This window comes from Ictalurus punctatus, chromosome 23 (assembly GCF_001660625.3).
Source record: "Ictalurus punctatus breed USDA103 chromosome 23, Coco_2.0, whole genome shotgun sequence".
Classification (NCBI taxonomy): Eukaryota; Metazoa; Chordata; class Actinopteri; order Siluriformes; family Ictaluridae; genus Ictalurus; species Ictalurus punctatus.
The window spans coordinates 14,628,757-14,645,905 of record NC_030438.2 but is presented as its reverse complement, the minus strand read 5'-3'; the positions used below and the strand labels follow the sequence as shown (position 1 = coordinate 14,645,905).

The 17,149-nt window shown below is 39.6% G+C and overlaps 1 protein-coding gene across 1 annotated transcript in view; it reads right to left on the bottom strand.

The window, feature by feature from the left end:
• The window catches only part of itga8 (integrin, alpha 8), a 109,291-nt gene that overhangs the window by 56,693 nt on the left and 35,449 nt on the right, over positions 1–17,149 (bottom strand). The window contains exon 13 of the mRNA XM_017453733.3: positions 8,005–8,196. Coding sequence (XP_017309222.1) covers positions 8,005–8,196 — 192 coding nt within the window. The remainder of the gene's footprint in view (positions 1–8,004; positions 8,197–17,149) is intronic.

Here is a 17,149-nt window from a genome sequence, read left to right as displayed (position 1 = left end):
ATACAACTATAGCTAACCAAAGAGATTTATTGTGGCCTCCCAAAGTCCACCTTTTGCCAAGACTCATACAGAAATCCCAGTTGTAGCATCAAGTACATGTGCATACTGAGTTCTCATAGGCAATATGAAGTTTTTGATACAAAGAGTATGAATCAATCAATATGAAGCCAGATTCTATAAGTAGCGTATAATGGTTTGGACCTTCACAAATCACCTCCTGTGAGAGATCAGAGTAAATATCTGTGTTCATATGCAAAGATTTTCACAAATGAATTCATTCTGACTGTAGATTCCCAACGAAATTTTTTTTACCATGCTGCTTTTACTTCCAAAAGAGAAAAACATCAACGACGTGTGATTTTTAAACAGACAGCATGAAGACGGGTTTGTGAATGCAGGAACGTTGCTGAGCATTTCATGCAGTATTTGCAGAACATTCTAGAACAAGGATGCCTTGGTTGTTGAAAATAAAATAAAATAAAATAAAATCCTGACATTATTTATTAGTACAATGCCTTTACTCATCTTGTAATGTTAGAAATACTACAAGTCATTGTTTGGGAATAACTCCACAGCAAATAATGTTTTTCCACCATTTTCCATGCTAAAGGTCTGGTGAATATTAAACATTGGATATAGATGTAAATGATCACGAAAACGTTATTCGGATTGAGCAGATAATGTGTTCTAAACAGAATTTTTTATCCCTAGGACTAGGCAAAAAATAGGAGTAAGAGGTTTTTACTTTCATGCAAGTGAATGGTCAATGGAAAGCAAGATCACATTCATTAACATGAACATTATATCTACAGCAGTGAACAATCCATCTACAGCACTCATTCATTCATCCTTAGTAACTGCCTGGTCAGGGTTGCAGTGATTTACATTAAGCTACTAGTTTGTTTATATTTTGGAAAATAGAACCAAATATTTATTTATTTGTGACTGGCTATTTGACATGTCAAAGACCTTTGCTCTTTGGTTCTCTGAATTTAGTCCTAAACTGGTCCAGACAAAACTCACCCTTGAACTTCATCTTGAGTGTATGCACATTTAACCACAAAGATACAAACGCACATGTGGGCAATGCATGTGAGAATCTGACTGATGTTACACAAGCACAGTGCCCTCAACTACTATTGGCACCCTCGATAAATATGAACAAAGAAGGCTGTGAAAAAAATTGTCTTTATTGTTTAAACTTTTGATATCTTCTTCAAAAAATACACAAAAATACTCCACTCTCATAGATATCAAACAATTGCAAACACAAGACTGAGTAATCCAAAAAAATATCTTTGTTAAATATAGGTGTGCCACAATTATTGACACCCCTGTGAATTCATATGAGAAAAATATATTTGAAGTATATTCCCAGTGATACTGGAACTTCAAATGGGTTCTGTAGTCAGAAGAAACCAAAATAGAGTTTTTTGGCAATAAACACCAGAGGTGGTTTTGGTGCACCCAGAGAGGTAGCCATATGGAAAAGTACCTCATGTCAACAGTTAAATATGTTAGTAGCTCTTTAATGTTTTGAGGACCTGGACATTTTGTTAGGATACATGGCATCATGGACTCTATCAAATATCAAGTTCACGTTCAAGTGGCTTTATTCTAATTTCAACCATATAAAGCTGGTACAGTACACAGTGAAATGAAACAACATTCTTCCAGGACCATGGTGCTACATAAAACAACACACTAACCACATGAGATGACACAAAACTAAATAATATCTGCAACATTTTTTTTTTTTTAGATAAAGTGCACATGCAAACAGATGTTAAATAAAAACCTAACTGCCTCTGCCAGAAAGCTTAAAATGGGCCTGTGGTTTGGATCTTCCAGCAGGACAATGATCCAAAACATACCTCAAAATCAACACAAAAATGGTTTACTGACCACAAAATCAAGGTCCTGACATGGCCATCCCAGTCCCCTGACTTGAGCCCCATAGAAAACATGTGGGGTGAACTGAAGAGGAGAGTCCACCAGCATGGACCTTGAAATTTGAAGGATCTGGAGAGATTCTGTATGGAGGAACGGTCTCAGATCCCTTTCCACCTATTCTCCAACCTCATCAGGCATTATATATATATACATATATTTGATAAACCTCTTTGATATCCATGAGAGCAGAGTATTTTTGTGATTTTTTTTAAAACAAAAGATCAAAAGGTTAATCAATAAAGACAATTTTTCACAGCTTTCATTGCTCATATTTACCAAGGGTGCCAGTATTAGTGTAGAACACTGTATATTACACTGATACACATGCAGTCCAGTCAAACACACGCATCATCAATAATAACCATCAAAGGCTAATCAGAGACCTGGTCTTTACCCTAATCAGAGATAAAAGTGTGTATGCTTTCAAGGTTGTGATATCATGACTTCACTTGATAGAGAAATCTGCTTTTCTTCTTAGTCTGTTTTTCAAGGATCTGCTGTGTGTCATATCACCCTGCCAGACTTGTGTGTGTGTGTGTGTGTGTGTGTGTGTGTGTGTGTGTGTGTGTGTGTGTGTGTGTGTGCTCTGAAACCCCAGACATCTGAAAATCCCAGATTAACAAAGGTATTGTTTTATCTGTAAAGATACCAACATCAAGTTACGAAAATCTATAATGAGAACCACTTTGAAATAAAGCTCAGTAACTCCTGAACAAATAATGATTACAAAATCTGCACCGCACATGCACTGGCACCGTCCGTCATGTTGAAGAGAACATGTGTCCATTACCTCAATAGTAAGACTAGCCCAATGGACATGTGTTATAATCATGAAGTTGTTTCACCAGTTCTCAAAAGACTGAGACATTCAAAGCGAATGACTGAAAATCTTCATAGATGCTAAGCTAAAGCTTTGAAGAGGGAAATTTCTTTCTGGTGTCAGAACCTTTTAATAAATTGTATATATGTGGCAGCCTGGGAAACCTTTCACATGGTCAGTTATAAAACTACAGACTTTCCTGAACTGAAATAAGTTTCTGTTTTGTACATACCTCAATCACAATTAAAGTTCTAGCATTTTATCCAGGTTCTCTGGTTTCCTCCCACTGTCCAAAAAACATGCAGGTAGGTGGACTTGCTATGCTAACTTGTCCATAGGTGTGAATGAAGAGGTGGTCTAGCTCCCTTTTTTTGTTTAAAAATGCTTTTAATGCTTTAATTTTGCTGCTGGTGTCTGAATATGTTCAAACGCGTGACATAGCCATTGTGTAAAACATTATCCACAACAAACTTTTCACACTGGTAGCAAACTAGCTTTTGCCTGCACGGTGCTATGTACAAATAAGTGCAAATACTGTCCAAACACTGAAATATTATTCGGCCATTTGTAATTTGTAATGTAGACACTCAAAATAAAAATCCGATTTAGGAAATTATGCTGTAATCTTGCACAAAAAAGGTAAAGATATAATAAGTGATTGCTACATAATGTTATTAGAATTCTGCTAACACAAAGTTTTACAATTATTGGCACAGTTTTAGTCAATACTTTGTGCTAGCTCCCTTTGCCAAGATAACAGCTCTGGGTGCCAGAGCTGGGTGCCAGCAATTGTTGCACACCTATATTTAAGAAAGGTATATATATTTTTTGATAATTGATGATAATTGATGATAATTGATGATTTGTTTGCAATTGTTTGATATCCTTGAGAGTATTTTTGTGATTTTTTTTTTTTTAACAAAAGCTCAAAAAGTTCCACAATAAAGACAATTTTTTTTACAGCCTTCTTTGCTCATATTTACCAAGGGTGCCAATATTAGTGGAGGACACTGTACATAAACAAAAGGGTCGTTCAGCTGTAGCTTAGCTATTTTAAATCATCAGTAGCTTGTAGCTTAGCAAGTAGCTTCCCCAACACCAATTATATTCAATGCCTCAGTTATGGAACCTTCTTGAAACCCTGTACTATATATAGAACTGATTTTAGGTGGCCATTCAGTCATCTATACATCCATTTTCCATATCTCTTATCATACACAGGGTTACGGGGAAGCCTGGCGGCTATCCTAGGGAACTGGGACAATTTGGAAATGCCAATCAGCCTACAACACGTCTGTGGACTGGGGGAGGAAACCGGAGTACCTGGAGGAAACTCATGAAGCATGGGGAGAACATGCAACACAGGGTGGAGATGGGAATCAAACCCCCAACGCTGGAGGTGCAAAGCAAACATGCTAACCACTAAGCCACCATGCCCTCCACCACTCAGTCATATATATAAAATTTAATTGTAATAATGTTCCTATTCTACTTCAGAACAGTTAAACAGTGCAATAAATGGTTGACAGAAATGTAAAAAGATAAGTGTTCCTGGGAACTGCAGTCATGGACCAAGAATGAGTCCTAGTCTAGTCTCTTGGATGTGGGATTGTTGTAGCTCTGTTTTTATAAAGAATTTGCACTACAGCATGTTATGACTGTAGCCCACTGAGTACATCTATAGTATGACACTATTTACAACTGGGTGAATCTGCCATGGTGAATATGTTTCTCGTTTATTCAGCAGTTTCCTACTTTTTTTTCAAGCATTCCTTAACCATATCCGTGGGCACTTTTTGGAAGAAAGCCACACCCATGATGAAATCATTTACATCCTTTCCGCATATGATGTACATGATCAATGATCTACAACATGGAAGGCAGATCATTAAGCCCATATATGCTTAGACAACAAGGGTTTCTCAAGGATCCTTTGGATAGTTAAGGGTTCTTTGCTTCGTAAATGCTCTTGTAAAATAACAGAACCCTATTGTAGGGTGCTTTATGGGCTCCCCAAGAAGGACAAACTGAATGGAAGACTGAGACTTACACGCCATTTTGGTGCACAAAAAGTATGGATGGAAAGCACTTACAATTCATACTGTACCACAGACATGAGTTCTAAAGCCAGAAGCTAAGACTCGATACGATCCCATCTCATCTAAGATAAACAAAATGGCTTTACAGTGTGGCTTCGAGCTATGTCAGTATATTGAACTCTAACAAACACTAATCAATACGTTAGGAATAATTTGAGAGGAAAAAGTCTTAAATGGTTGCATCTGGAGTCCCCTTTATGAACCCCCTATTCTATATATAAACATATAAAAGAGCCTGTATAAAATGAGAGTGGCAGTCGAAGTAAACAAACTATTACCCAGTTCAGTTTTTGATTAAATCCACCCAAAGCATTATTGCATTGCTTCCTCTAGTAGATCGGGTGGAAAAAGCTCTAAATGAAACACTCGTACTGAGGGTGGTCTTATTTTAAAAGTACAGCTGAAGTGGATTATGATAGCACAGTTCCAAACCTGGTGTAAATGAACTTCACACACTCCTATGTGACACTGCACTGAGATGTGTGTTACTGGGCAACAGAAGAAATGAAACACTTCCTGCTACAGAGAAAACTATACGGCCGGAACGCTGGCTAATGTTACAGCTCAATCAGCATTTAGGTTTGGGTTTAGCAAGAAACATCTGTCTTAATTGTAGCGTCAAAAGACCACACATACATGCTTTTGCACACACACACACACACACACACACACACACACACACACACACACACACGCAATTTCCTTTTCGAATGAAACGCTTGGTCTTGTACAGTGTTGACGTAGCGGAGTTCTGGAAAGTTAATCTGCCACCCAACTTATTAACGTCTTTAAGTCACACGTCCAAGTACAAACACAGCACACAGCAGTCTATTCATTCTTAAATCTTTCTACAGTTTATAAAATATCACATCAGTTTGACAAGCACAATGTGACTGTTCCACAATATTAACTTTGATTTATACAGAAGTCAAGCTAATTCAAAGTTATATATCATTGTACTGCTTCCTACCCCCCCCCCCCCCCCCCCCCCCCCCCCAACTAAAGAGCTTTATACGGTGTGTTTCCACTAAGGTTTCTGGAACTTTCCAGGAAGTAAAATGTTTCAGTCCTGGATAAGATGTACATAAATTTATTACCCAGCCCACCAGGCAAGTGAAAGCTCTAATGTGTTGCCCAGTCCCATGTTTTGGTTTCCTGGCAACCCAATTGACTAGGATAAAAAGTGGTAACTAACATAATAATATAGCAATGTTAGCATAATAATGTAGCAAAGTATCATAATAATGTAGCAATGTATGGCAAGATAGTTAGCTAGTTAATTGCAATAATACAGACTAAAATATGGGTATGTTCATCCAGTCATGTTGTTTCTGCCATTGACAAAAAAAAAAAAAAAAATCAGCAAGTTGTAAGCCATCATTCTGGCTGTGAGCTGTGTTGTTCTGTCATCACATTGTATAATTACACTGATCAGTCATAATATTTAAACCACGGACAGGTGAAGTGAATAACACTGATTATCTTGTTACAATGGAACCTATCAAAGGGTGGGATATATTAGGCAGCAAGTGAACAGTCAGTTCTCAAAGTTGATGTGTTGGAAGCAGGAAAAATGGGCAAGTGTAAGGATCTGAGCGACTTTGACAAGGGCCAGGTTGTGATGGTTAGACAACTGAGTCAGAGCATCTCCAAAATGGCAGGTCTTGTGGGGTGTTCCTGGTATGCAGTGGTTAGTACCCTACCAAAACTGGTTCAAGGAAGGACAACTGGTGAACTGGCGACAGGGTTAAGGGTGGCCAAGGCTCACTGATGTGTGTTGGGATTGAAAAGGATAGCCTGTCTGGTCCGATCCCACAGAAGAGATACTATAGCACAAACTGCTGAAAAAAATGAATGCTGGCTATGATAGAAAGGTGTCAGAACACACGGTGCATCACAGCTTGCTGCGTGTGGGGCTGCGTAGCTGCAGACCAGACATAGTGCCCATGCTGACCCCTGTCCAGATCAGTCACATGGAAAAAGTACGTACAGCCCTAAATTTATCACACCTTCAAATCCATAAAATTAGAATCAGGTGTTCAAGATTGGATGCCAGTGATTAGAACTTGCTTAGGGAGTGCAGGTGTTATTTAAAACTCTCAGATCTAGTGTCTGGTGTTCGCTTTGTTATTGAGGTGTGTGGTGTCATCATGCCAAGATCTAAAGAGTTCTGTAAGGCCTTCAGAAAAAAGGTTGTGGATGCCTATGAGTCTGGCAAGAGATTTAAAAAGATTTCTAAATTATTTGAAATACATCATTCCGCTGTAAGGAAAATAATCTACAAATGGTGCAGATCTCAAACTGGCTGTCCCAGCAAATTCAGCCCAAGAGCAGACTGTCTGATGCAAAAATAAGTGCAAGAACTTATTTCATCACAGGATCTGCTAGTAAGTCTTGCAACTGTTGGTGTCATATATACAGTGCATATATATATATATATATATATATATATATATATATATATATATATATATATATATATATATATATATATATATATTATTATTATTTTAGAAAGCTCCACTACAATACACAGTTTTTGATCCACAGAAAAGTACCAAAAATAAAGTTTTTATGCACCAATTTAATTCAGGCCAGGCTCAGGAATGGATAATCATGGATGTTGGAGCTCACTGCGATTGCCCAGAAATTAAATTTGGTTCTGGGTTACCTGGTGAGCTCCTGATAAGGGTTCTGATTTACAAATTACAGCACTAGAGCTGATTACACAATTCAAGGGGTCATAGTTTCTCTCTCTCTCTCTCACACACACACACACACACACACACACACAAACAAACATGCATGCAATGACAAAAAAAGTATGCTATTGTTCTGGGTAGATACTCTGAAGGCTAAAACAAGAAGACAACTATAAGAACAACAAAATCAAAATACCACATCCGCAATTCAAACTAAAGCACTTGGTGAAAAATTGAGACAGCCTTATTCATCCCTAAAAACACCTACAGATGTTTTTAAATCAAACTGGATTCTCTCTGCCTTGCTCTCGGTCTTACTGAACTTGCTTTTGTCTCATCTCTGTGGTTTTATGACTACAACATTCGTATGACTGCATTACCAACAACATTTATAAAGAGCGCAAACAGACAAAAGAGCGTCCCTACTCACCGGGGTACTGGTTGTTGTCCAGGTCTGAGTCCCCACGCAGCGTAAACCCAAAGCCTGCTGGGATTCCAGTCGAAGCCCAGGATCCTTTGAGCACCTGTGAGGCCTTCAGCCTCAAGCCAGACCTCTCGCCATTATAGATAAACACACAACCGCCACGGTTCTCGCCTGCAAACGGAGCTCCCACTGCCACATCTGTGACGAAAAGAGATGATAAAAGAGGACGAATTAAGAGAGTACTCAAAATGTATTATGCAGGGTTTAGTTATTATTTATTAGTTCAGGGTTTGAAATGCAAACTTTAAATAGATTTCTCCACAAAGCTCAATATTTTTTTCATTTTTAATGTCATATGATAGATAGTGATTTGTTAATGAAGCTACAAGGAGTTCTTAATCAACTGTTAGAAATGGAACTAACATCTGTAATTCATTCATTTCTAGGCATTTTTTCCTGGTCATCATCCATCCTCTACAGCTTACTCCTTTTAAGGGTCACGAGGAACCTGGAGCATCCCAGGGAGCATCGGGCACAAGGCGGGGTACACCCTGGACAGGTTGGCAGTCTATCGCAGGGTACAATCACATACACATTCACACACCCATTCATACACTACGGACACTTTAGACACACCAATCAGCCTACCATGCATGGTAGGACTAGGGGAGGAAACCGGAATACCCACAGCACGGGGAGAACATGCAAACTCCGCACACACACGGCCCCGGCGGGACTCGAACCCCCAACCCTGGAGGTGTGAGGCGTACGTGCTAAACACTAAGCCACCGTGTGCCCCTCCTGGTCATTTCATATATTAGGAATTTTTCACACTGTGAAAAATCGGCATCGGCCGTTTAGAATCATCCGATGATCAGGGCCGATTATATCTTGTCAATCAAAAGAGTGCAATGAAAACACATGGATTTTGTTCTGTGTGTAAAGAAGATGTCTCTTGTGTGGAATGACGACTAAACTGCAGTTTGTAATCTCTGTAATCTCTGCACTGGTAAAATCTTACATCGGACGCTGCAGCGGTGAAGCGGGAGTTTCGGCATCGAGTCAATTTTTTTTTTTTGCCGCGCTGCTTGCGCTGAATTAAAGCACCAATACACTGTTGAAAGATTTAAATGAAGATGAGTTGACAAAAAAGTATATATTGCACAGAAAAATATATTTGTAGAGTAGTGTATTTCATATCCAGTTAATGTTCATATATAAAAAAAAGTTGATATTACATATTACCAGTTTGATGTTCAGTGATGAAGTAGAAATGCTTGTGTTTGTGGAGAGTGAATGTGAGACTAAGAGGAGGTTTTTTTTAGAATTCAATTAATTCTGTTAATATGAATTAATAACATTCAATAAGTGAAGAAATCTTACTTTAATCTTTAGTATTTAGATCATGTGTTAATGTTAATTTGAGTAATGTGTTAATGTTTATGAGACCAGTTACTGTGAAACAACTTGCTGAAATGGAGAGAATAAAGTTTTCATTTGCATTTCCTTCAGAATTGTGGAAGTAATTATTATTCATTTAAAAGAAGGTATAAAAGGCAGAACTATTGGTATCGGTATCGGCTGAGAAATTTAGTATCGGTGCATCTCTAATCATAACCCAAGTTGAGGATCGAAACTGGGGGCCCTGGAGCTGTGAGGAGGCAATGCTACCCCCACCCTCCATGCCCCGCATGCGTAGCTAACGTGACATACTATATATCTCCATTTTTTCGCCTGTTGTGTCCATTATTTCTCACCGAGATGATTGAAACTGGCAAGAGTTCAAGCATGGCTTTCATCAGTGAAAGAGATTAAATGGATACTCACTTCTGCATAAAGCTCTATAGGGACAGACAGCGCTTCCCTCTGCTTCCCTGTGAGACTATTACCACACACACACACATTCAAACACTGCTACTGCATGTGACCCATATCTCTAAGGTACAGTGATCTCTTTCGAGTGCTCCTCTCGGACCACTGTAAAAACCATTAACCTACATTTAGCTGAAACACATACACACACACAACCATATTTTGACAGTCGCTTCACTTATACACAATAATAGCCCTTTTTATGGAGTGTATATGTAAATCACCCATCCATCCATTTACCCTACCACATATCCTACACAGGGTTTCAGGGGAGTCTAGAGCCTATCCCAGGGCACAAGGCAGGGGACACCCTGGACAGCGTACCAACCCACTGCAGGGTACAATTTCACACATTCACACACTTAGGAATGCCAGTCAGCCTACAGGACATGTCTTTGGACTAGGGGGAGGAAGCCAGAGTCCCCGGAGGGAGCCCCCGAAGCATGGGGAAAAACCCAAAGTTTCAGAATGCAATGTAGTTGCTCTGAGTTATGGCAGAGCCTCAACTTGAGAGAGAGAGAGAGAGAGAGAGAGAGAGAGAGAGAGAGAGAGCTAGAGAGAGAGAGAGAGAGAGCTGAGAGAGCTGGACAACCTAAATGTGGCTGCATCGCACTCTTTAGTTAGAGATGAAGCGAGGGCTAAAGCCTTGAACAGCATTGTGGGTAATATAGAAAACTGCAACCAAAGTCAACAAAGTCAAAAAAAAAAAGTCAACAGAGAAATACAAAATAAATCTTGGATGCCACTGAAGAAGTGGAAAGATTAATACGCAAGTCTGTCAGGTGGATTTTACAATTAGCTTCCTTGGAAGTAACTTTACCTTCCTCAATCTGAATACGAAATGGTAGCCTTTAGGATACCATGTCAATGCCAAGTGTTTGTACCTTCAGAGAGTGGAGGATCAGAAAGACAGAGGAACAGAGAATCAGATAAACTGAGAAGAAGAAAGACAGAGAGAAAGCGAGAGGAACAAAAAGGCACAGAGAGAGCAAGGCAGAAACAACAACAGAACATCGGAAAGACAAGAACAGAAAGCCAGACACGGCAACAGAAGAACTAAAAGATAAATAGAAGGGCTGAAGAATAACAAGAGAAAAAGAAAAACAGATAGTCAGAAAGAGAGAAGAGTGGAGAAAACAAAGAAAGAGAAAGATTCTGGTACCAGAATTGGTACGGAAAGCCTGAAACTAAGGAACCAGTGATGTTAGTAGCTGGGGGATGAGGATATATATATATATATATATATATATATATATATATATATATATATATATATATATATATATATATATACAGTGAGGGAAAGAGGTATTTGATCCCCTGCTGATTTTGTACGTTTGCCCACTGACAAAGAAATGATCAGTCTATAATTTTAATGGTAGATTTATTTGAACAATGAGAGACAGAATAACAACAAGACAATCCAGAAAAACGCATGTCAAAAAATGTTATAAATTGATTTGCATTTATATGAGGGAAATAAGTATTTGACCCCCTCTCAATCAGAAAGATTTCTGGCTCCCAGGTGTTTTTATACAAGTAACGAGCACACTCTTAAAGGGAGTGCACCTAATCTCAGCTTGTTACCTGTATAAAAGACACCTGTCCACAGAAGCAATCAATCAATCAGATTCCAAACTCTCCACCATGGCCAAGACCAAAAAGCTCTCCAAGGATGTCAGGGACAAGATTGTAGACCTACACAAGTCTGGAATGGGCTACAAGACCATTGCCAAGCAGCTTGGTGAGAAGGTGACAACAGTTGGTGCAATTATTCGCAAATGGAAGAAACACAAAAGAACTGTCAATCTCCCTCGGCCTGGGGCTCCATGCAAGATCTCACCTCGTGGAGTTGCAATGATCATGAGAACAGTGAGGCATCAGCCCAGAACTACACGGGAGGATCAATGATCTCAAGGCAGCTGGGACCATAGTCACCAAGAAAACAATTGGTAACACACTACGCCGTGAAGGACTGAAATCCTGCAGCGCCCGCAAGGTCCCCCTGCTCAAGAAAGCACATATACATGCCCGTCTGAAGTTTGCCAATGAACATCTGAATGATTCAGAGGACAACTGGGTGAAAGTGTTGTGGTCAGATGAGACCAAAATGGAGCTCTTTGGCATCAACTCAACTCGCCGTGTTTGGAGGAGTAGGAATGCTGCCTATGATCCCAAGAACACCATCCCCACTATCAAACATGGAGGTGGAAACGTCATGCTTTGGGGGTGTTTTTCTGCTAAGGGGACAGGACAACTTCACCGCATCAAAGGGACGATGGACGGGGCCATGTACCGTCAAATCTTGGGTGAGAACCTCCTTCCCTCAGCCAGGGCATTGAAAATGGGTCGTGGATGGGTATTCCAGCATGACAATGACCCAAAACACACGGCCAAGGCAACAAAGGAGTGGCTCAAGAAGAATCACATTAAGGTCCTGGAGTGGCCTAACCAGTCTCCAGACCTTAATCCCATAGAAAATCTGTGGAGGGAGCTGAAGGTTCGAGTTGCCAAACGTCAGCCTCGAAACCTTAATGACTTGGAGAAGATCTGCAAAGAGGAGTGGGACAAAATCGCTCCTGAGATGTGTGCAAACCTGGTGGCCAACTGCAAGAAACGTCTGACCTCTGTGATTTCCAACAAGGGTTTTGCCACCAAGTACTAAGTCATGTTTTGCAGAGGGGTCAAATACATATTTCCCTCATTAAAATGCAAATCAATTTATAACATTTTTGACGTGTTTTTCTGGATTTTTTTGTTGTTATTCTGTCTCTCACTGTTCAAATAAATCTACCATTAAAATTATAGACTGATCATTTCTCTGTCAGTGGGCAAACGTACAAAATCAGCAGGGGATCAAATACTTTTTTCCCTCACTGTATATATATAAACAACTGTCAAGAAGGTTAGGATGATTATTTAAACAAAAAAACAAAAAACATCAAAATCATAACAGGAGGTAAATCAGGATCAGTTTATTTTTCTTCTTTTTGTTGCAGATTTGGTATAATACACTGATATAATCATTAAGCCCTCAAACTCAGGCTGACTTAAAGTTCTGTTAAAAGTTCCACGATAGTGTTGGTGGAGAAAGGGGTATGAGGTACTGAAAGAGCTCGTGATAAAGGCTGTGGGAAGACTGGCTGTGGAAACCTTTTCAACTGAGCAAACTATACAGCAGTAGAGGGTTAAAAAAAAGTTTAATTAGGCCTAACAAAATAACCACCACATCACCACATGAAACCGTTTCATTTCCTTGAACACGGACCACATGGTAAGTGTTTGTGTATACATATGTGTGTGTGCGAGCTACATCCTAAGCTATAAATAGGCTTAGTTTGAACTTGGCACGCTTTGGGTTGAGTGCCCAGGTTATTTCCTCTTCCTGCCTGATGACTGTTATCCTACTACAGTGCTTTCACTGCAGCTGGCACGGTGCCAAATGTCCAGAGCAAATATCTGGCTGACAGTTGGCACGGAAACCGCCACAGCTTCATGGAACTGAGGAAATAGCTTAACGTATGGCTGTGTACGCATTGTGCTGTGTGACGCAGAAAGTACTGTACTGTGCGAGACTGTTACAGTTAATCCAGAGCCAAAACACGACAGGCATTTAATAGACATCAAAATGATAATGCTATAAGTGTTTGAGTCACTGTCGCATTCCCTTTATCTCGTATTTACATTCTCTCGTACCTTTTATCTGGATAGCTCCAAAGGGGGGCGGAATAGGGATGCATTTTTTAGACCGAGTATGAGTACAGGATACTGATACTGAAATGAGTAACCTACTTAGTATTACTCAATAAAGTTAGTCAAAGATCAATTTATTTAGCACCATATACATTTCACTGGTTTACACAGTGACCATGAAAAGCACACACACGTGTTCAGGCTACTAAGCTTGTTCTAGATAACGTTAGCTAGCTCATTTGAAATGAAGCGCATTAGCTAGCTGCATTAGTTACCTTTAATGCAAAACGAAACCGGTAACCAATGAAGTTCAGACAGGATAGGAGTAATGTGGGCTGAGCGCTTGGTATGTGTAAGAATTCTAGCGGCAGACTTTTGAATGTATTGCAATCTAGCAATAGAATTAGCCTGTAAACCAATGAGGAGAGCATTGCAATAGTCAAGATGTGAGGCTATACCACAAACCAGTGTTTCGGTGTCTTTGAGACTAATGAAGGTACGGAGGCGAGCAACAGGACGAAGGTGAAAGGATCCAATTTTAGAGACGGAATTTATAGCTTCAAAGGTGCCTAAATTTTTTACAATACTGGATGGTTAAATGAGAGTACTGTCAATGTCACAAGTAAAGTCATAAGGGATGATTTAAGTGAATGTAGGTGTTCGATAATAATGGCCTCAGTTTTGTCCATATTCAGTTTTAAAAAGTTGGAGTTAAGCCATCTTTTTATTTCTTTTACACATGATGATAGTGGACCGGTCTGGAATACATCCCGATCAACGTCATTTCATGTTATTTGTTCATGCATCTGTTTTCTATACTGCTTATCCAACACTGGGTCACAGGGAACCTGGAGCCTATCCAGGGAACTCGGGGAACAAGATGGGGGACACCCTGGATGGGGTGCCAACTCATCGCAGGGTACAATACACACTATGAACAATTTGGAAATGCCAAACAGCCTACAAGGCATGTCTTTGGACTAGGGAGAAAACCGGAGTACCTGGAGGAAACCCACAAAGCACAGGGAGAACATGCAATCAAACCCCCAACCCTGGAGGTGCGAGGCAAACATGCTAAAAACTAAGTCACCATGGTTATTTGTTCATGTATCAGACCAATAACCTGATAACAGGATCTAATATTGGTATCGGTGCAACCCTAGTTTCAAATTTCCATAACTAATGCAAGTAACAGATCTGAAGAAGAGATATAGTGGGTATTTAATTTTGTTTTTTGTTTTTAACAATTATATTTCTGAATAAAACTACACATCTAGGTGAATCTATATACAGGATATATGGATTAATTTGTGACATTTTGGCACCAGAAACCTGGAAGTTCAAGTTCACTGAACAAAGCAACTGACCTGTGGGAAAAAAGCTCCAAACTGAACAAAATATTAACCTCTCTTCATTAAGACAGTATTTTGTGTATGCAATGTGCACTAATGTAGAATATATGCTTATAAATACATTGTTTCATAGCCATGAGTGCATGCCATGTTGTTTTCCTGCTTCAGAGAGAGAAAGGCAAAGTGGGCGTGGCCCAGACCTGACTAATCACATCCGGATGCACTTTCACCAACATAATCGCTCCTTTGCTTAGGGCGGTCGTACATTGACTTAGAGATGTGCACAGGATGCTCAGTAGAGGCATGGGTGGAGGCTCATTTTGTACTGATCTGCATCATTTTTCTGTGATATGGAGATGGAGCAAGCGAAACAGAACACACACATTCAGTAAGACATACTTGATTTGGATAAGTCACCCATAGTTGGAGGCAAATATGGAAAAACAGACATAACAACTACCATTAACATGAGCTGGTTAACTGGCCTCAGTGATTGATATCAACATCAAATTTCAATTTGGAAATGACTCTCTAGTTTATCCAAGAACCTTGATTCATAGGCTTCCATAGCAGCATCCTGAACATGCATGCTGCATACACTATAATTAATCCCTGATGTACTCTTGATACACAAATCGAAGGGTGTTTGGTTACCCCCCCCCTCCCCCCCCCTCCCCCCCACCACACACACACAAATTATAGCTTGAGATTTGAGTGTGTGTCGGCAGTATCTGAGATACACATTTTAAATTCATGCCTTCCGGAAATTTTAATCTCCTCTCATTCCAGTAACAGTGTAATGTGTATTCACAGGGGTACAGGCGCACACACACACACACACACACACACAATGTGTGTGTATATTATATTATGTACAGAAGAGTGCAACCATGTACACATATTACATGCAGCTGTGTGTATGGAATTAAAGTATTAAACATAAGTTTTCAAGAAACAAAATATATACAAAAATATACACTGAGAAAGAAGAAAAACATTCTGACACTGAAAACAATGAACTCAGTGGCAAAAATTTAACATGATCTTCTAAGCTTGGTTTTCGCTAATGATGGTTTATGAAAGCTCTGCCAGAGTTTTCATTACGCTTTTACACTTCTCCGCAAGTTTACCTTCACCATTCTGGCACAAAAACTCTCCTCTCATTGGCTAGTAATCGACATCTGTAGGGTCCAGCTGAGGGGGATTATGATGATGATGACATTGATGATGATGATAACGCTCCTTGCCGTTCCTGAGAGCTCATCTTGAAAAAATAGTCATATGAGACTAACCAAATCTCAAAAAAGAATTACGTACTAATATACTGACTGAGTAAGTAATTTCCACTACAAAGTACTAATGCTATAACTATGTAGAGAACCGTATCTAGAATGCTCTCCAAAATTTGCGAAATTGAAGTCTCTACTTCTTGCTCAGGGAGCTGTCGATCCAAATCTCAGTAGCCACTGAGAGTAAATCGGTGTTAAGCCATGCCCACACGTAAGGTTTGTGACCGAATGGCGAACGTAAACTTGAACAAACATAAACAACACCGTCATAAACAACATAAACAAAAACTCTGGCAGCGCTTTCATAAACCATGATGAGCGAAAAGGAAGCTTAGAAAACTGTTAACAAAGAATGCTGTTTATTTGAAGGCTATGTAAAATTTCTGCCACGGAGTTCATTGTTTTCAGTTTCAGAATGTTTTTCTTCTTTCTCGTTGTATATTTTTGTTTGTTGCATTAAAAGTTGCGTTCAATATGTTTGAAACTAATTTAATTCTATACTGTGTGTGTGTGTGTGTGTGTGTGTGTGTGTGTATGTATGTGTGAGACTAGTTTACATGTTTGTTTTGGAGGTCCACACCTTCTCAGGTTTTGACCTCTGTGCATTCAAGCTACAAAGTGTGAATAAAACACAGATGCCTCCATGTTTTTCTTTTGTTAGCACCAATCTAGCCAGCTAACCGTGATGAGCGATGTATTTACTTTATACAAAACACTCAGACGGCTATAACTAGCTTCTGTGGTCTTATTACGTCCAAGCCATGTCCATTTAACTTCCTGTCCTTTTAGGTATGAGCAACATACAATTCGGTTATGACTATGACGTCACCTATTTTGGCATGGAAACTTGCTAACACACTTCCCTGGTGAAAAATCCAGCTTGATCTGACTGGCTACCATTTGCCAATACACTGGGAAACCTGGTAGACAATGTTTATCAGCTGG